A 21305-nucleotide genomic window follows, 5' to 3' on the forward strand; every position below is an offset into this window, starting at 1 on the left:
TTTTAAAAAATGGGTGCAGTTCCCCCTGTTCCCATTAGAGGGGGCAACAGTATAACTTCTTTACCATTTGGCGGATAAAACACAGCATATTGTTCCATTCCAAGTTTTCCTGCAAGAAAAAAAAACAGAAATAACAAACCGAGAATCAGATAAGCAGCAAGAGAACTGCATGGTTTTCCATATGAAAAATGTAGACCTGTCACAATAACCAGAGTGACAAATTGGAATGAAATTCAAAGGGCAGGAAAAGAAGAACAAAAATCACAAATCCTATAAAGCTGTTCAAATGCAAGTAGTCAACCTTTCAAAATTTATGTTATTAAGGGAGAAATTTGTTCAGTGAGTTTTGCCCCATTTTATGACTTGTCTTGCCATGTTTATTAAGTGAATTACTGCAGTTGTTAAATTAGTAACACGGTGGTTAAGTTGAAATCTGGATTCCCCATTGACTTGGCTAGTCAGAAAGTCGCCAAAGGGGATCCCATGAACCCGGGACACTGCGACGGTCATAAATGTGGGTCAGTCACCAAGCGTCTGAATGTAAATCACATGATCATGGAGATTCTACAATGGTCTTAAGTGTGAAAAATGGTCATAAATCACTTTTTAAAGTGCTGCTGTAACATTGAACAGTCATTAAACAAACTAAGTCGAGAACTACCTCAAAGTAATGATCTAAAACAGTGGTTCTCAACCTGTGGGTTGGGACCCCATTTGGAGTCGAACGACCATTTCACGGGGGTTGCCAAACAACGCAGTCTGCCATTTTTTCCCCCCTTTTCCTTAGCTGTGCTTCTCCCTTTTATTCTATTGGCTTTTGAAAGCCAATAGAATAGACTATAGACACCATGGTTTCTATAGACTATAGCCACTAAAGACACTATAGACACCATGGTTTCCTTTTACTGCTCACTCTTCCCTACAGAATTGCATTCTGATTGCCAACAGCCTGAGGTCTGTACCTGGAATGCTCAAAAGGTAGATGCTTGCTGGATAAAATCCTTTTTTATTTTTATTTTTTTCATTTACTTGCAAAACAAAGAAAATCAACTAGAATAAATTGACCAGCCATCCGATTTTGTTAAATCCACAAGTCCAGGGATGTGCGGTATTTGTCCCAATTGCCAAAGTCTAAACCAGTGGTTCTCAACCTGTGGGTCGGGACCCCATTTGGGGTCGAACGACCATTTCACGGGGGTCGCCAAACAACGCAGTCCGCCATTTCTTTCCCCTTTTCCTTAGCTGTGCTTCTCCCTTTTATTCTATTGGCTTTTGAAAGCCAATAGAATAGACTCTCTTGAATAGAGTCTAATTCTATTGGCTTTCAAAAGCCAATAGGAATTGTCCAGGCTGTCTCTGCCCTGCTGAGCCCGCCAAAAGTCCCATTCTGCAAACGGTGCTGCACCAGTTGAATAGTCCTCGACTTATGACCGGTTGAGTAGTCCTCGACTTACGACCGGTTGGGGGGTCACGGCATAAAAAAGGTTGAGAACCACTGATCTAAAACGAGGCGCAATAATTAATCAACTTTATTTCAGCTATCATGCAACGGGCGTTAAACTTTAATAGTAACCAATGCAATATCTTAAAAAGTTTATTTCAAGCAATGATCCTCCCGGAAGAATACGGGAATGTATTCAATTTATTATCCTGCAGACAGATAAATAAAGAACCACATCTATTGCACAGTTCATCGAAGGCACATTTTTGCTCTTGTTTTCCTACTCTGTTTTGAAAGAAACGGACGTTTGTGTATTTTGTTAATTTTAAAATGATAGACACGGTGCTAAATATTGCAGGTAAGTAAAAGAGCTCGTTTCAGGGAAGAACAACTGAAAGCAGGAAAATGAGAAATGCACAGATAAGCTATTGCAGAAAGCGGGCTGAAATATACAGGTCGTCCTCGACTTATCACAGTTAGTTTAGTGACTTGTGATTGTTTTTCACACTTACAATTGTAAGCATTCCCCCCCCCCTGGTCTTATGATCAGAATTGGGATTGCTTGGCAACTGGTTCATATTTCTTTTTTTTTTTAATAATTCTTTATTTTTCCAAACTCTCCCCCATACATACACCGTAATACTTATCAGATGTTAACATACATTCCCTCCACACTCACATACAAGATACTTTTAACAAAATGAAATACCGTAAATGCCGGCGTATAAGGCGACTTCCGCGAGCGCTGAAATCGGCGCCAAAGACGGGGGTCGTCTTATACGCCGAGTCGTCTTATACGCCGGAAATACTGGTAGTTTCCGGCGTATAAGACGACATTCTAGGAATGCGGCCCGGCTATAAAGACGGGGGTCGTCTTATACGCCAGGTCGCCTTGTACGCCGGCATTTACGGTAAATACACACACATGACTTTTGGTGTTGCTCGCCCATTTCCCCTTTCACCGTATCCACACTCCTTCTTCTCTACCTTTCCTCTTTCTCCTTTTCTCTTTCTCCTCCCCTTTCCTCTTCTCCGCCAACCTTCCTACTTCCTTCTCCCCTCCTTTACTCTTTTCTCTCTCCTCTCCTTTCTTCCCTCTCATCCCTCTTCAGATACAATTCAGGGGTAATGTCCGAGCAACTCCTCTCTCCAAATTTCCCTATCTGTATTATATACAATAAGATTAATACTTCTATTTATCTAACCTTCTCGGTATATACTTCTATAAACATTTATACAACCTCCAGTTATTCAATACTGTGTCGCCTGGGTCTCCCTCCTTATCTGCTCCTTCTTCTTCCATCTAAATTGACGTTAACTATCTTTTAAACTGGTTCATATTTCTAACAGCTACAACTGGGGTCATGTGATCAGTTTTTGGCGACCTTCTGATGAGCAAACTCCACGGGGAAGCCAGATTCACTTAACAACCAAGTTCCAAACTGAACAACTGCAGTGAGTCGCTTAACGGCTGGCAAGAAAGGGCAAAAAAAAAAAAAACCGTCTCGTTTAGCTGCAGAAACTTTGGGCTCAAATGTCGTAAGTCAAGGACCGCCTACCGACATTTTGGTAGACTTAAATAATTTAGCAAGGCGTTGATTTTAGCTGTTTTCATTTAAAAAAAAAAAGAAATACAAGTAAATATTTTACTTCAGTTGTAGCTTCAGCGGCTGGATTACACAGAAGGGGGGAGGGGAAAGACTACATACTCCACCCTGCCAAAGATAGCAAGCGTTCATCATATTTTGTAGACTATGACAGGGGTCTCCAACCGTGACGACTTTTACCACTGGTGGACTTCAACTCCCAGAATTCCTCAGCCAGCTGTTCTTTGCAGCTATGCTGGCTGAGGAATTCTGGGAGTTGAAGTCCACCAGTCGTAAAGTTGTCACGGTTGGAGACCCCCTGGACTATGAGAGGCAAAGAAAGTGGTAATTTATTTTTTATATATATATAACTACCACTTTCTTTGCCTCTCATAATCCAGGTGTATTTAAATGAAAAGTCTGGATATTTAAAGGTCTGGATATTTAAATTTTGAGAAAAGTATGACTGATACGAGTGGTCTGAATACCGAGGGGAAACTCAGCTTTAAGAAAAAGTTTGAACAGGACATATAATGACTTTAAAATGATTTTATAAATACAATGGAAACATAAGCTGATTAGAAAATATGTTATATGTTGATGTTATCATGTGCACAAATACAAAAAAAATGTTAATATTCAACTTGATATGTACTGAAAATATGAAGAACTATATCTGTTTCATGTAGACAAAAAAAAATTATTATTGGAAGAAGAGAGGATCAAGAAATATATTACCAACTAACATATTGATTAATTGTAGAAATTAATTGCTATTGATTGTTTTGAATATATGAACCCAGACAACACACTGTTCACGAAGCATTAAAGATTGTTATTATAAAAAAAAATAATAAAATATATTTTAAAAAAAGAAAGTGGTAATTAAAAGAATTTGTCTATAAAATGTATAATAATAATAATATGAATTATTCTTAGTAAGAAGTAGAATATGAAGGAAGAAAAATGTAAATAAGAAACAACGGGGCAATAAGGACAAATATTCTAAAGAAGAATAAGGGGGGAAATGTAAATAATAGAAGATTAACGTTACATAATCGCTGTTAAAGGAGTATCTACTGTGTGTGTATGTGTGTTATGTTTTGCTTTGTTTTGTTTTGTTGGTTAAAAATAAAAATTAAAAAACAATAAAAATAAAAATAAAAGAATTTGTCATCATGGACCAGAGATGTCAAGCTTTTAACGTTTCCCAATCCTTGTTCGGTGAAGGTGATCAAGTAACATTTATAAAATATTCTGTCTCTTCAGCGTCTCTGTACGGCTTGTGCATGTCAAATAAACGTTTCTTTACCTCGAATGAATGATCTGGGTGGGGTAGCACTATTGTACGCGAAGTGTTCCAACACTGAAGTGTCTCGAGAGAAACAAAGCAACACCTGCAGAAAACACAAATTTAATCAGAAAGTTCTCTGTGAATAAGCTCATTTTTAACGGAACATCGAAAAATGCATTTCCTGCAAAGGGGAAATTTTACCACAATGGAAGGACAAGCAAAATGTTTAGACTGGCCTCTTCAAACTGAATGATGGTTTTTGTGTTCCTGCAAAAGCAACAGGTACTTCTTCCTATTTGGACTTCTTCTATGGAGTTTTGTAAAAAAAAATAACTTCCAGTTTCCTAATTTTCTAAAGGCAGCAGTAGTAAAAACTCAAACTGGATTTCCGGGCAAAGAATTAAACTCCCAGACAATTTTTCTACGTATAAACTCAGAAACCTACAAACACGACTGCTCCTTTTAGTCTGCTGCAAAACACACACACACACACACACACACAAAAGTCTACAGCAAATTTATTTCCACAAGAGATCATTCTAATGTAGGACGTACAGCTTATCTTTTTTTTTATTTTATTTTAAACAGAATTTTTCTAACTCCATGACAATGTTTCACAATGTAGGGCTGGTGCAGACGGTACCTTTCTGTTTAATATTTGTATAAACAAAATCCTCTGAAAATTGTATTTGTCAAAGAAAAGCAGAAACGTCTTGAAAAACCGTCTGGGCTTCTGACAGAGGAGAGAATAATTTTCTCTCAGAGATATGAGCTCACCTTTATCTTGAACAACTTACTACTTTGCTGGTTAACATTTTTTTCGGATGATAAAGTACCTTTATCTTAAATACACACTTTCAGCCTTATTTATCAGCCTCTGCTCCTATCCAAATGTACCCCAGCCAGCAAAGTAGTAATAAACAGGAAAAATTAAAAACTAGTTTATAAAAACCCACGTCAGCAGAAAGAGGAAAGAATGGGTTCAGACAGGCATTTTCCTGACTGCCACACAGATTGGGGGTGAAGGTAGAGATAATTTCCTATTTATTATTATTTTTTTCTTCCGTCCAATCATCTTCAGTCCTTGGAGACTGGCTGGAAATGTCTCCAGTATTCCTGGCAAGGTTTTCCAGAGGTGGTTTGCCATTGCCTGCTTCCTAGGGCTGAGAGAAGGGGACTGGCCCAAGCTCACCCAGAGGCTTTGTGCTTAAGGCCGGCCTAAAACTTGTGGGTCTCCTGGTTTCTAGGCCATAACCCACTACACCAACCTGGTTTTCCAATTTCCCACCACAGGGGGTCCTCAACGTACGACGACAATGGAGCCCATCATTAACTTCCCCACCTCAGAATTCTGAAACTACTTTTAACTATTTGCTCTAATAACGGAAAGAAGCTCGCCATGCTCCATGCCCCTTCCTGTCTTTTTATGTTTCCATTTTCATTCTGGTTTGTTACACGGGAACACTAATTGAACTGTTACACAAAGTAGTAAGATTTGCCAGCAAACTGGCAGTGTAAAAACGCGCTATTCAAAATTCCAGCTATGGATTTTTCAAGAACTTGCTTCCTCCCTCTCTCCCTTCCTTTCCTCTCTCCCTCCCTCTCTCCCTTCCTCCCTTCCTCCCTCCCCCTTTTCCTTCCTTCCTCCCTCCCTTCCCTCCTGTTCCTCCCTCCCTCTCTTCCTTCCATCCTTCCTTCCTCTCTCCCTCCCTCCTCCCTTTTCTTCCTTCCTTCCATCCTCCCTTTCCCTTCCCTCTCTCCCTCCCTCCCACTTTACTTCCTTACTTCCTTCCTTTCTTCCTCCCTCTCCCTTCCTTCCCTCTTTCCTTTCTTCCTCCCTCCCTCCCTTCCTTCCGTCCTTCCTTCCCTCCCTTTCCCTTCCTCCCTCCCTTCCTCTTCCTTCCTTCCATCCCTCCTTCCCTCCCTTCCTTCCTTCTGTTCCTATCTCACTATCCTCCTTCCTTCCACCCTCCCTTTCCCTTCCCTTTCTCCCTCCCTCCCTTTACTTCCTTACTTCCTTCCTTTCTTCCTCCCTCTCTCCCTTCCTTCCCTCTCCCTTCCTCCCTCCCTTTCATCCTTCCTTCCCTCCCTTTCCCTTCCTTCCTCTCTCCCTACCTCCCTTCCTCTTCCTTCCTTCCATCCCTCTCTCCCTCCCTTCCTTCCTTCTGTCCCTATCTCACTATCCTCCTTCCTTCCTTCCTTCCTTCCTTCCTTCCTTCCTTCCTTCCTTCCTTCCTTCCTTCCTTCCTTCCTTCTTTCCTTCCTTCCTCCCTCCCTCCCTCCCTCATATATTTCAACAGTAAGTAAATATTACATAATCAATTAGCCCACTTGGATCTCCTTTGCTTGTTTGTAAGCTTTTCTTTGGAAAAAATCTATTCGCCAAAATCCTGTTCAGGTAATCCTCAACTTGCAACAGTTCATTTAGTGACCATTCAAAGTTACAATGCCACTGAAAAGAAGTGATTTATGGGCATTTTTCACCCTGAAAACCACTGCAGCATCCCCACAGTCACACACGCTTGGCAACTGGCATGTATTTGACGGTTGCAGGATGCCAAGGTCACGCAAATCAATGGGGAAGCCAGATTCACTTAATGACTATGTTACTAACTTAACAATTGGAGTGAATCACTTAACAAATTAGGGGATTGGAGGCTAAAACATATAAGGAACGGTTGCTGGAATTGGGTATGTCTAGGAAGGACGAGGGGGCGACATGATAGCAGTCTTCCAGTATCTCAGGGGCTGCCCCAAAGAAGAGGGAGTCAAGCTATTCTCCAAAGCACCTGAAGGCAGGACAAGAAGCAACAGATGGAAACTAACCAAGGAGAGAAGCAACCTAGAACTGAGGAGAAACTTCCTGACAGTTAGAACAATTAACCAACTTGCCTCCAGAAGCGGTGAATGCTCCAACACTGGAAGCTTTTAAGAAGAGACTGGATAGCCATTTCTCTGAAATGGTATAGGACAGGGGTAGGCAACCTCAGCTCTTTTATGACTCGTGGACTTCAACTCCCAGAATTCCTGAGCCAGCCATGCTGAGGGGAAAGGGAGAGGTTTCCAAGCTGAGCCATGCTGTCTCAGGAATTCTGGGAGTTGAAGTCCACGTGTCATAAAAGAGCCAAGGTTGCCTACCCCTGACCTAGAGGAACATATGAAAGCATAATTAATGTTAATTAATGTAGACTTTATTAGTTTAGATCAGGGCTAGGCAACCTTGGCTCTTTTATGACTCGTGGACTTCAACTCCCAGAATTCCTGAGCCAGCCCTGCTGAAGGGAAGGAGAGGTTTCCAAGCTGAGCCATACTGGCTCAGGAATTCTGGGAGTTGAAGTCCTCGAGTCATAAAAGAGCCAAGGTTGCCTACCTCTGGTATAGGGTCCTTGCCTGAGCAGGGGTTGGACTAGAAGACCTCCAAGGTCCCTTCCAACTCTATTATTATTGTTGTTGTTGTAGTTGTTGTTGTTATTAAACTGTGGCAAGTAAGGTCATAAAATGGGGCAAAACTCACTTAACAAATGCCTCGCTTAGCAATGGAAATTTTGGGCTGAACTGTGGTCTGCCTGTATAGCCTTAGTTTGTCAAGATTATATCCACTAATTGTAGGCAAATAAAAGGCTGGAGAACAACTGCCTTTCATTGTGTCTCTGGCCTTGAGCCTGACACATGCAGACGCAGAGCAGACTTCATGAAATTATACACAAATGGAAACATTCTGTCCTCTTGGTGCGTATCCAACAGCTATTGATATATATATATCCAAATAAGTCCATTATAAATAGTCCCAAAGAAATGAACATCTGACAGCATATCCTTATCGCTCGGAAGCAGAATTTGGCAATTAGGTAAGGAACCTGAGGATCTGTGTCCGCTGTAAGTAACTCTGTTTGACCAGACAATTCTTTTTCAGAAATGGTTGAAATAGCTTTTGCCTCTGCGATTAAAAAAAAAACACACACACAAGACAAAACAGAACACAGGAAAGAATGTTCCACCTCCAGTTCTGCTTGAACTGCACGGTTATGAACTCTGGGATAATGAGATTTTTACTAAATCCACCCTCCACGACTTCGGAAGGTAGAACATTAAAGCAAGTTCACAAAAAAGGGAGCTTGTGAATCTTCTAGTCCAGAGGTTCCCCAATCTTTTGGGCGCCAGAGACTGGTTCTGTGGAGAGAAGTTTTCCCATGGACCGGAGGGATGGGGCTTTGCTTGTTTGTGCGGACCGGTTGCTGGCATGACAGGGTGTTGGGGACCCCTGTTCTAGTCCAACTGCCTGCTCAAGTAGATCCTGTACCATTCCAGACAAGTGACTTCTGAAGGCAAGCTAATCCATTGCTTTGTTGTTCTGTCAGGAAATTTCTCCTAGGTTGCTTCTCTCTTTGCTTAGTTTCCACCCGTTGCTTCTTGTCCTGCCTTCAGGTGCTTTTGTTCTGTTCCAGCCTATTGTCATCCTTGTTAACTTCACAAGGACAAAACCCCTGCTACTACAATAGGCTGGAGACTTGCAAACAAAAACCCCTTTTAATTCTGTTGACAAACCTGTCAAACTCCAGTCCAAAAGAACACAATGAAAAGCAGACACAAAGTTACAAGAGAAGTCACAAACCAAGATTCCAAGACGCAGTTTTCAAACGGTTGCCTTCAGCAACCAGCACCACCCACACCTCCTCCCTTTATTTAGCAGTCCTGAGGCGGTGCCTCTCCTTGCCGTTTCTTCTTACTTTGGAGGTGCCTCATTGACCTCTGTTGCCTTACTCTGGCTAATTGACGCCGCCTGCGTGCGTCAATTAGCAAGTCCATCTGTTGTGATTCCTCCAAGTCTGACTCATGCTCCTCACACAGCTCAGCTTCATCAGAAACACGACTGGAGGGCCCAGGCTCTGCATCCAACTGTGAGTCCCGTACTTCAGAGCCTCCCTCTGGCTCTGATGGCCCTTCAAATGCCTTCTCCACCTCCTCCTCAGATTCCTCCGACTCAGCTATGGGGAGCACAGGCTGGCACGGAATCACAACAGCTTTGGAGAATAGCTTGACTCCCTCTTCTTTGTGGCAACCCTTGAGATATTGGAATGCTATTGCTATCCTGTTGCCCCTCGTCCTTCTCTTCATTAGACTAGACCAGGAGTAGGCAACCTTGGCTCTTTTCTGACTCGTGGACTTCAACTCCCAGAATTCCTGAGCCAGCCATGCTGAGGGGAAAGGGAGAGGTTTCCAAGCTGAGCCGTGCTGACTCAGGAATTCTGGGAGTCGAAGTCCACAAGTCATAAAAGAGCCAAGGTTGCCTACCCCTGGACTAAACAGCCTCAGTTCCCATTCTTCTTATGTTCTATTATCCAGTCCCCTAATCATCTTTATTGCTCCTCTCTGCACTCTGAGCCTCAACATCTTTTTTTGTATCATAGTCACCAAAACTAGAAACAGTACAGGTTGTCCTCAACTTACCACCACAACATAAACAAATTTATGTTTTACTTAAACTTGTCGCCACGTCCTACCATCGACTGTTTTCCATTCTCGGCTGATACTCATAGCCCTCCTTTCTCTCTATCTGCCATCGATTCAAAGTTACACAGAAAGCTAGACAGGTAATCCTTGACTTACAGCCACAAGTGCGCCCCAAATTTTGGTTGCAAAGTGAGACATTTGTTAAGTGAGTTTTACCCCATTTTAAACATTTCCTGCCTCCCCCTTTTTTTTTTCTGTTAGTATGTTTTGGTTTTGTTGCCCTTATCATGCCCTTCCTTCTTTTTCTATCATGTTTCATTCACAAAAAAAGTTTTACCCCATTTTCTTGCCACTGTTAAGGGATTCTCTGCGGGTTGTTAAGTGAGTGACACAGTTGTTAAGTGAATCAGGCTCCCCCTTGAGTTTGTTTGTCAGAAAATCGCCAAAGGGGATCACGTGACCCAAGGACACTGCAACCGTCATAAATATGAGTCGGTTGCCAAGTGTCCGAACGCAAATTACGTGACCATGGGGGGGATGCTGCAATGGGTCGTAAGTATGAAAAATGGCCACAAGCCAGCTTTGTAACTTCAAACGGTCACTAAGCGAACTGTTGTTAAGTGGAGAACTGCCTGTATTCCAAGTGTGGTCTCACCAGAGCAATATAAAGTGGCATCACAGCTGATTCTCTTAATTTCTCTTAAGGCAGGGGTGTCAAACTCAATTTCATTGAGGGCCGCATCAGCATTGCGGTTGCCCTCAGGGGGCTGGGTGGGTGTGGCCAGGGTAGCTGTGGCCTACTGGGTGGGTGTGGATGGAGTGGGTGTGGCCTACTGGGTGGGCATGGCAAGCTCTACATCGTTCGCATCAAGGGTGCCTGTAGGGTCCTGGGCAGGAGTGGGACAGATCTGAGGGTCTCTGGCAGAAGGGGCTGGGATCGGGGCAAGCGCCAAGGCATGGTCCATTTCTTCATTCCTCACAAAGGGTGACACCTCCCCAGCATGCATCCAGGGGGCAGGGCTGACACAGCAGGGGCTGGTTTCTCGCTGTTTCTAGACGGCCTTGTGGAGCTAAGACTGAATGCATTTCAGCATAGATGGCCACCACAAAATTGTACATTGGCTCCCGGCTGGCCTGGGCAGGGCCAAGGCTACGCGGGCCGTTCCCTCACTGTTTCCAGGATGGCTTCGCAGGCCACATGAAACCAGTTTGCGGGCCGCATCCGGCCCCCGGACCTTGTGTTTGACATGTCTGTCTTAAGGTGATTTGAAAGCTTCATTTGGTGTCACGGGCAACTAGCCAATCCCTCGCAGAGATTATCGAAGTGTCTAGTTATGAAGACCTAGGACTGTTTCACCTGAAAGCCCACCTACAAATATATAGATTTTATTAGTTTTTATAGGGTTAGGGATAAGGTGGGGTCAGGATTAGGGTTTAGGATTTGGGCTAGGGTTGAGGTTTTTCCAAATAACATTTTCAATATCTAGCAAACAGCATAATGTCTGCGTACATGTATTTAACTAACAATAATAGATATAGTTAATTATCATAAACAATATGTTGATTCATCACTCAATAGCCTTCTTCTTGCTAATATAGATTCAAAATTACATATCACGTTCATTTCTCACTAGTTCGTTTTCCTAACCATTGGTAAAAGTTATCCCATGTTCTAAAGTAGATAGACTGAGTCTTCTTTCTCTTTAATCTTTAAAGTCCATCTATCCATTTCTGCACACTCTAGAATTTTCTTAATTAGTTACTTCTTCGGCTGGTAAGTTTTCATCTTGCCAATGTTGGGCAACTACAATTCTTGCTGCCCACCTACAAATATAAAATACTGGCTAGAAACTAGGGCAGAAGAGAACACTGACTTCATTGCTGTAGAATTGCCTAGCCTGACACACGTACAAAAACGGTCGTCCTGGCGTTTTACAGCTTGGGTGATGCAGCTTTCTTTTATTTAAATAAATAGACGTTTCAGTCTATTATTCTTAGGGCTGTAGTTTGAAGTCAGATAGCATCTTCAACAGCTGCAAGCTTTTATTTTGCAAGCTTTCTTAATTGCCGAGGCAGTTAGGCAAATATCTTTAATGATGATTTAGAGCGCATTGGATTTTTTTTGCCTGTGCTTTATTCTCAGAATATACAGAATACTCTTATCAACTAAGCTAAGGAATGCTTGTCTGGTGCAGCTACAAAAAAAAAAAAAAAAATGAAAAAAAACCACTCCCAACAGCTTTGACTAATTGGGTTGAAAGTAACCTTGAAAATGAGATGCTAACCCCATGACACTTATACTGACATTATAATCAAATGTACTTAGCAAATTTGCAAATGTAATAACCTTTCATTAAAAGAGATTTAAAAGAAGCAACGTAGACAACTACAAGCACACACACACACAGCTTCCTTTTCAACGGAAGCAAAGGTAATATATTATGGATGCATAAATTATGGGTACTATTCCAAGAGTCACAGTAGTAAATTCTATTATATATTATAGGTTACTTCTTTTATATATGCCTAAGTCGGTTCCCTTTACCTTTAAATCATCTTTAAATGTTTAAAACTTGTATTTTTTTTTCCTGATGCCGTTTCCAGAAGAACACCTAAAAGGACCCAAATTTCTCCTTAAAGCCACCTCTTCTTCTAAACCCCTAGCTACCGCTCATTAATCTTCACTGCAAACAAAGGCAATGCTTAGAACAACTGTAGGCCTCGGCCGCCATGTGCAAAAAGAAAAAAAGTTTCAATCAATCAATCTTGCAAAGTTGGAATTGATTGATTGAACTTTTTAGTCCCACCCAGTCTGCCGTTACCAGCACAGCCACGACCACCCAATGGGCCACACCCACCCGGCACTCAACGATGCATAAGTGGGTTTTGGGTTGCAGTTTGGGCACGCGGTCTCTAAAAGGTTCGCCATCACTGAACTACTGCAAGGAACAGCAGAAATTAAGAAATAGTACTGAAATTGCTTTGATCCAGTTGCAAAGTTCTAGGTCTCTATGATTCAGAGATTAGCTAGTGAAATCAATCAACCAAACTGCACGGGCTGCCACAATTTACCAGAAGTTTGCAAGAGATTCAACAATGGTTTGAACTTATCCAACAGATACATTATCTTTATTTAACTTTATCGATTCAGAGCTGTCTACGGTTGATGTTAACAATCCACAGGCAACAACTGAATGATTTCTTAATGGGTAATGATTTATACAGTCACTCAGGAGGCCAGTTCTGTACAGATTTACTTAAAGATAAGCCCCACAAAACACAGTGGAATTTACTCTTGTGTAGATCCACATAGCAATGCACTGGAGCTCGACTTACAGCAGCTGTTGCACTGCAAGTTTTATTTGATCTACAAAGTAAACAGAACAAACTATATTCTGCCCCAGGTGTCCTTCTTCCAGGGACATGTGATTTGCCATTTGGTCTACGTAAATACTTACTTGATATAAGTAATCCTCAAACACGAAGTAATAGTCATCATTGCTAGCTGTCAGTTTCACATCCTGAAATCAAAAAATGTAACTTTCTGAAGCTGAGCAACATTTTTTCCACCTGGGCATCTCTCACACTGTACACAATATAACAAGACCCAGCACTATACTATACTATACTATACTATACTATACTCTACTCTACTCTACTCTACTCTACTCTACACTACACTACACTACACTACACTACACATACTACTCTACTCTACACTACTCTACCCTACCCTACTCTTATTCCATTCCAGTTCTATTCTATTCTATTCTATTCTATTCTATTCTATTCTATTCCATTCCAGTTCTATTCTATTCTATTCTATTCTATTCTATTCTATTATCTGGCATTAACAATAGTTATGGCACTAATCATATATAAACTTGGTGTTTCGTCAACTTCTAATTTTCAAATACAATGAAAAGTTCCATCAGAATCATTGATCTATAATGAAAAAACAACAACAACAGAATGACAGAGTTGGAAGGGACCTTGGAGGTCTTCTAGTCCAACCTCCTGCTCAGGCAGGAAACCCTATACCATTTCAAACAAATGCTTGTCCAATCTCGTCTTTAAAACCTCCAGTGATGGAGCGCCCACAACTTGTAAAAGCAAGCCATTCCACTGGTTAATTGTTCTCACTGTCAAGAAGTTTCTCCTTAGTTCTAGGTTGCTTCTCTCCTTGATTAATTTCCACCCGTCTTGCTTTCTGGTGCTTTAGAAACTAGGTTGATTTCCTTCTTCTTTGTGGCAGCCCTTTAGATATATCACCCCTCGTCCTTTTTTTCATTAAACTTTACATACCCAATTCCTGCAACTATTCTTGATAGGTTTTAGCCTCCAGTCCCTAATCGTCTTTGTTGCTCTGCACAGATATGCTTGATTTGATTCTATCACTTCTAATTAGTTTTCCTCATTGCAAGTTTTCCATTGTATCACTTTCTGTTTTTTTTTTTTAGCATGAGAGGAATGATTATCTTAGAAATAACAGCCCTGAAATAGTATTGTCCACCTATCATGAATAGCTTCCAAAGAGCCACTCCAGAAAAAAAAACAGTTGCAGTAACAAATTAGGACTGGTAATGCAAAGTTCATGGGAAAGGCTGGATTTGCTTAACAACTGTGTGATATGCTTAATGATTGAGCAACAAAGAGTAACAAAGATGATTAGGGGACTGGAGGCTAAAACATATAAGGAACAGTTGCTAGAATTGGGTATGTCTAGTTTAATGAAGAGAAGGACGAGGGGGGACAGGATAGCAGTGTTCCAATATCTCAGGGGCTGCCACAAAGAAGAGGGAGCCAAGCTATTCTCCAAAGTGCCTGAAGGCAGGACAAGAAGCATCGGATGGAAACTAATCAAGGAGAGAAGCAACCTAGAACTAAGGAGAAACTTCTTGACAAAACAATTAACCAGTGGAACAGCCTGCCTCCAGAAGCAGTAAATGCTCCAACACTGGGAGTTTTTAAGAAGAGACTGGATAGCCATTTGTCCGAAATGGTGTAGGGTTTCCTGCCTGAGCAGGGGGTTGGACTAGATGACTTCCAAGGTCCCTTCCAACTTTACTACTATTACTACTACTACTACTACTACTACTACTACTACTACTACTACTACTACTATTATTATTATTATTGTAAAACCAGGCATGATTTGTTTAACAACCACATCACTTAGCAAAGAGGTTTCAGTCCCAATTGTGGTCATACATTAAGGAGTGCCTGTATAACATAAAGCAGAATTCCAGAAGTTCTTGTAGTGTCCATTTCCTGGGCTGCCCTGCACTGAAGGGGTGTCCTTCGTATCATGCCAATATATGAAGAATTCATAAAAGAATTTCAAGAAAGCAAACAAATGGATCATCAAACAAACCAACTCTTGCTTTTAAATATAAAACAACCACTGTCGGTGTGAAGAATCAGGATCACACGTTAAGTTCCAGTTAAACTGATTTATTGCTCATGCCTATACATAAAAATCTAGTCAACTAATGGTTAGCATCAAATTGGCGCTAGATAAGCGTTAATGGAAGTCAAGGGAGGGGGCTGGACTTGGAAATTTGTGGACATGCAACGATTCTAGGCTGAGTCCTCTCTTGACTCCACCCCAGGCTGTGCTTCTCCTTCTTCTACAAGCGCTGAAGTATTTACATTATTTGTCAGTTCCAAAATATTAATCTGGAACCCTCAAAAAGCAAAGCAAAAGCAACACAAGAACCCAAAATGTTCACTGTACTCCATAAATTAGATCCGCTTCTTATTGTTTCCCAACTTCGCAATATTTAGTTATACTGTATCTTTAAAAAAAATCCCAGCACAAAATATTGTGGAATCCAGCAACTGACATGCCTCAAATCTCCATTTATTCTTGTGCTTATTATTTAACTAGTTAGCAGTCCAAACTATGAGGGCTTTTCCCCCCCATTTATTCAGGAAATGAAATGGCTTCTGATCAAGTTTTCGAATGCCCAAGATTGTGTTTGGCTAAACTGAGATATTTTACATTCCAAAGGACTCTAAAAAGGTGCAGAAGTCGGAATTCTTGTAACAAGAGTCATGCTGATTTTGATTCAACTGTTCGTACTTCTACCTTAACACCACATTCAAAAGTTATATTATGGTGATCATAGCAGAACCATATGTATTTCCACTCCTTCATATTAGCCAGAAATTCAAGGTCCTTGAATTAGTGTGCTACCCAGTGGTGGGATTCAAATCCCTGAACAACTGGTTCTCTGCGTGGATGCAGGCCTGGGCCTTTGAGGCCTAGAACGGACTTCCGGAAGTGGCATCCCTGCACTTCCGGTGGGCTGTTCTAGGCCTGGGAGGTCTCCTCCAGGCCTCTGAAGCCTAGAACAGACTTCTGGAAGTGGTATGCATTCAACCGGTTCTCCAAACTCAACAAAATTTAGCTACCAGTTCTGCCGAACTGGTGCGAACCGGCTGAATCCCATCACTGGTGCTACCTGCTATCTTGCAAGCAGAACACAATCAGTAAGATTAATCATTATAAAAGGCCATTAATTAAGCACAGGTTTTAATTTCACAGCAAATGTTCTTTTTCACTACACAGAGCCTAAAGGCTGAGTAACACATTAATTACTGACGACAGAAATATGCAAATCAAAAATTACTCACTTTATAAATCAGACTGTCCACCAAAAGATTGTACTGGATGACATTAGACTTCAGTTGTTCATAATACAGGATATCCTAAAATGAAATAGTTAATAATAGTAATTACATTGGAACTAACACAATCAAGGCCAGAATTGGGGTGGGGAAAAGCATCAAATGTTTCAAAGTGGAGATTGTGCAAAGAGGCAGAAGAAACAACAGATTATATACTCAGCTCATGTGAGAAAACTGCACAAACTGACTACACACAAGAACATAACACCGTTGCCAAAACGATTCATTGGACCATCTGTAAAAATTATCATGTGCCAGTAATGAAAAACTGGTGGGAATACAGAATTGAAAAAATAGTAAAAATGGGCAGCTTAAATCAGGGATGTCAAACTTGCAACATCATGTGACGTGTCGCGACGTATTGTGACTTTTTTCCCATTGCCGGCAATGGGGTGGGCGCAGTTTCAGCATGATGCATCTAGCCTGCGAACCAGCAGTTTGACACCCCTGGCTTATAACATTGTGGGATATCCGAGTACAGATTGGTAGTCTTAGTTCATAATAAACAAGATTTAACTATGAAAAAGTTAACTATGAAAAGAATAATCTGTGGATAATTGATGCGGCAATACCAGAGGATAGTAGAGAATGAAGAATTGGCGAAGATCACAAACTATTAAGATCTGAAAATTGAAACTGAAAGATTATGGCATGAACCAGCCATAGTAATGCCATACCAAAAAATCTTGGATGGTACTTAGAAAAATCTGTGCGTTGACGAACTTTCTACCTGTCAATTGCAAAATATGGGTCCACACATATACTATGTTGATATATCACATCATCAAGAAATTTTTGCATATGAAGACCTGTACTAGCTAAACAACTGGCACCTGTAATTTCACACACACACACACACACCTGTGAACAGATAATTGTAAAAATCAATAAATGTTACTGAAAACCACACAATTTTAAAAACTGCTAGTTTTGTTCAGTTGTGAAACCGTCTTGATAAAAATATTTCATATTTACCCTTGCTGTGAATGAATTTAATTTATTGCCTGTTTGATATGGTAGATGAGAGTTTTTGGCTATAATAATGATGTCAGTGTTTTTAAATATTATTGTTCTAAAGCTCTTATATAACCAGCTCTGATTATAGTGGAAAGGCAGAACTGAATTTCTTACATAAATAAATGAGTTCCAAAAATAAAAAGTGGAATTAGGAAAAGGTTCCTCAAGGATATTTGAATATAATCTCAGAAACATTGTTAGACAGTTATCATCAAAATGAATGAAACATAACCAAGCAAGGAATAATAAACATTTTAAAACAAGGATACGTAAGATTCATTTCCATACGCATTTATATTCTATGATTAACACAGAAACTGTTATCAAGAATGGACTTGAAAGGTGATTAAGGGACATTTGTGGGATAGGATTTCATTTTTTTTTAATTTTTAAAACAAATACAAACAATGACAAAGAAATACAGTAGGAGTTAAATTTTAAAAAGTGTGATATTATAGTGATTAAAAAACTAAATGCAACAGAAGAGGAAAAAAAGAACTTTTTAAAAAAATCCACGGGCATTAATGAATTCGATTTTTCTCTTGACCCTATAACACAGTGGTTCTCAACCTGTGGGTTGGGACCCCATTTGGGGTCGAACAACCATTTCACAGGGGTCGCCAAACAAGGCTGTCCACCATTTTTTCCCCCTTTTCTTTGGCCACGCCCTTGGCACCTGGTGATCTATAAGTGATTGGGGGGTCACCACAACATGGGGAACTGTATTATGGGGTCGCGGCATTAGAAAGGTTGAGAACCACTGCTATAACACATATTGCTTCAACTTCTCATTTTCCAACCTTTATGCACAATAATCCATTTCTTCGTAGCAGGAGAATAACAAATCATGAAGTTCATCCTAGGTTTACCAATTGAATTGCTATGCCTTCTGAAAATACTGCATAAGGATTCAACAATCTTACAATTTCGGAGCATAAGTTAATTATCTGCTTGACTGAGTTACATCTGCAGACAATTCTTAGGTTAGATATAACATTGAGAATGACTTCCTTGTGGCATCTGGCTACTTGAGGACAGAAAACAGGTGGTTGACTTACCTCAGAGAACAGGTAGAAAGAAAGCAATTCCACTAGCTTAGGGGTCTTCAGACTTGGCCCTTTTATGACTCGTGGACTTCAACTCCCAGAATTCCTGAGTCATCTTGGCTCAGCTTGGAAACCTCTCCCTTTCCCCTCAGCATGGCTGGCTCAGGAATTCTGGGAGTTGAAGTCCACGAGTCATAAAAGAGCCAAGGTTGCCTACCCCTGCCCTATACCATTTCAGACAAATGGTTGTTCAGTCTCTTCTTAAAAACTTCCAGTGTTGGAGCATTCACAGCTTCTGGAGGCTGGTTGTGAACTACTACTAAGTCGAGGACTATCTGTATTTTATCTTGATGTCCACGAGTCATAAAAAAGCCAAGGTTGCCTACCCCTGGGCTAGAAAAACGAGGTAAAGAGAAAGGAATTTAACATGTATTAGTACAGTGGTTCTCAACCTGTGGGTCGGGACCGCATTTGGGGTCGAACGACCATTTCACGGGGGTCGCCAAACAACGCAGTCCGCCATTTTTTTCCCCTTTTCCTTAGCTGTGCTACTCCCTTTTATTCTATTGGCTTTTGAAAGCCAATAGAATAGACTCTCTTGAATCTATTAACAACTGTGGCAAGAAAAGCCATAAAATAGTTCAAAACTCACTTCACAATTGTCCCACTTAGCAAGAGAAATTTTGGGCTCAATTGTGGTTGTTAAGTCAAGGATTACTTATATAGAACAATAACACAAAAATTTCACAGTGACTAGTCAATTTCATTAGATTTCTAGAAACATTTTTTAAATTACTGATTTCCATGACAAGTTTTTTTTTATATACTTTCAATCATTTAAAGGATTCCAGGAAACTGAATTAAACCGTATCTTTTAAAGTGAATTTAATGTTTCCTTTGCTTGAATTCTGTTTTGCCCTGTAATTCCCAAACATATTGGTGGCATCATTTATTTTATGTATTAAACCAATTCGCAGGGCAGGCTATCTCTCCCAGAAACTCTGGCAGGAAACAAAATAAAAACAGACAACTGCATTAAAATAAAATTACTAACACTGTGTTGAGGCTCAACAAAACACAAAACCACTAGGTCAGGGGTCTTCAAACTTGGGCCTTTTATGACTTGCGGACTTCAACTCCCAGAATTCCTCAGTGGCAGAGGAATTCTGGGAGTTGAAGTCCGCAAGTCATAAAAGGGCCAGGTTTGAAGACCCCTGCACTAGATGATGCCAAAACTCCCACACTAACATTCCAATTGTGTTTGAGCCTGAGGGCTTTCTTTCTTTATTTAAATTCTCGGTTCTACTTTTGATTATCTTAATTGTTTGTGATTTTATTATTTTTGTTAGTTGCTCCAAGTTGTGTTCTAAGATGAATGACCATACAAATCTTTTTTTCATAAAATTAACCAGTGGAAACAGCTTGCGTTCAGAAATTGTGGGCGCTCCATCACTGGAGATTTTTAAGAAGAGGCTAGAGTAGACAGTCACTTGTCTGAAATGGTATAGGTTCTCCTGCTCGAGCAAGGGGCTGGACTAGAAGACCTCCAAGGTCCCTTCCAGCTCTATTCGATTCAACCCTTATGCCTGGGGGACAAGCCTGGAAGAATTTTTTTTAAAAGAATTATATAAAAATAATATATAGTCCCTCTATTTAAAAAATTCCCCCCCCCCAGAATAACTATGCATATTAATACTTTACAAATTAAATTAAGGATCAAACTTATTTTTTCATAAAGATGGAGTCCAAATCCACTTAAACTACAAAAACTCTAAGAGGTAATAGCTAAATTCATCCCATAATTGCTTTAAATTCTGTAATCTGTGTGAGAAAACAGTTATGCAATTACAATTAGCCATTTTTCCCCTTAATTCTGAAGAAACCAGAGGAGGAAAGATTGTCTAATGATAACATGCTTTAACTTTACTCCCTTACCTTAACACTTCAACTGATATTATTTCTAAAGTTAGCCATTCTTTCCCTGGCTAGAACCCCAAGGTTAATTTAATTTCCTTCTTAATGAAGAAGAGAATTGCAGAACAGAATTATTAGTGCTGGAATTTAGAGAGTCAGAGAGTTTGAAATCTATTTCTTTCTTGAAAGCAATCCTCTAAGCCTCTGACCTTGATACTTGAGAAGCTTAAAAAGAAAACCCTTATATGTGAAGGAACAGGAAATGGAATGCTATGGAAATTCCAAAGTTTTCTCCTTTTTCTGGTGACCATTTCCCAAAGGAAATTAAAATGTCTTTATATTTATTCTCCCTGTTTACATGTCAAATCCTTTGGGGGTTTAATTCAAAGGGGATGTTGTTGTTATGCTTACATTAACAGTCTATTTCAGGGGTCTTCAAACGTGGCCCTTTTATGACTTGTGGACTTCAACTCCCAGAATTCCTCAGCCAAGCACGCGTGCCTGGTTGAGGAATTCTGGGAGTTGAAGTCCACAAGTCATAAAAGGGCCACGTTTGAAGACCCCTGTGCTAAACAGTCAAAAGTCTGAGCAAAAATGTTCAGTGAAGTTAGCTGTCCCCCTAGAATCCTGCAAAGGAAGCCGGATTCCTAGAACGTTCAATTCTGGAACTAAAACATACATCTACTGCAGCTGCCACATGAACAGCAAACAGGCATCCATGTTTCCAATCTATTGTTCCTACTTACCTCTGGTTGACTTGAGATGTTCAGGATCAATGCCCACAGCTCTGCTCTTAATGAATTTGGGGAGCCCTGTCGCACATACTGCTGTGCGGCTGCGCTGTCCTGCTCCGTAAGAACTAC

At 40.6% G+C, this 21305-nt stretch overlaps 1 protein-coding gene across 6 annotated transcripts in view; it reads right to left on the bottom strand.

The window, feature by feature from the left end:
* TBC1D19 (TBC1 domain family member 19) overlaps window positions 1–21305 on the bottom strand; it is a 54040-nt gene that overhangs the window by 16791 nt on the left and 15944 nt on the right. For all 6 annotated transcript variants that reach the window (XM_039329867.1, XM_039329866.1, XM_039329871.1 and 3 more), the window contains 5 exons: window positions 21189–21301; window positions 16412–16486; window positions 13231–13293; window positions 4340–4424; window positions 65–109 (listed from right to left, as the gene is read on the bottom strand). In XM_039329867.1, the coding sequence (XP_039185801.1) occupies window positions 65–109; window positions 4340–4424; window positions 13231–13293; window positions 16412–16486; window positions 21189–21301 (381 nt within the window). The remainder of the gene's footprint in view (window positions 1–64; window positions 110–4339; window positions 4425–13230; window positions 13294–16411; window positions 16487–21188; window positions 21302–21305) is intronic.

Source organism: Crotalus tigris, unplaced genomic scaffold, assembly GCF_016545835.1.
Source record: "Crotalus tigris isolate CLP2741 ecotype Arizona unplaced genomic scaffold, ASM1654583v1 scf7180000024420.512544, whole genome shotgun sequence".
Classification (NCBI taxonomy): domain Eukaryota; kingdom Metazoa; phylum Chordata; class Lepidosauria; order Squamata; family Viperidae; genus Crotalus; species Crotalus tigris.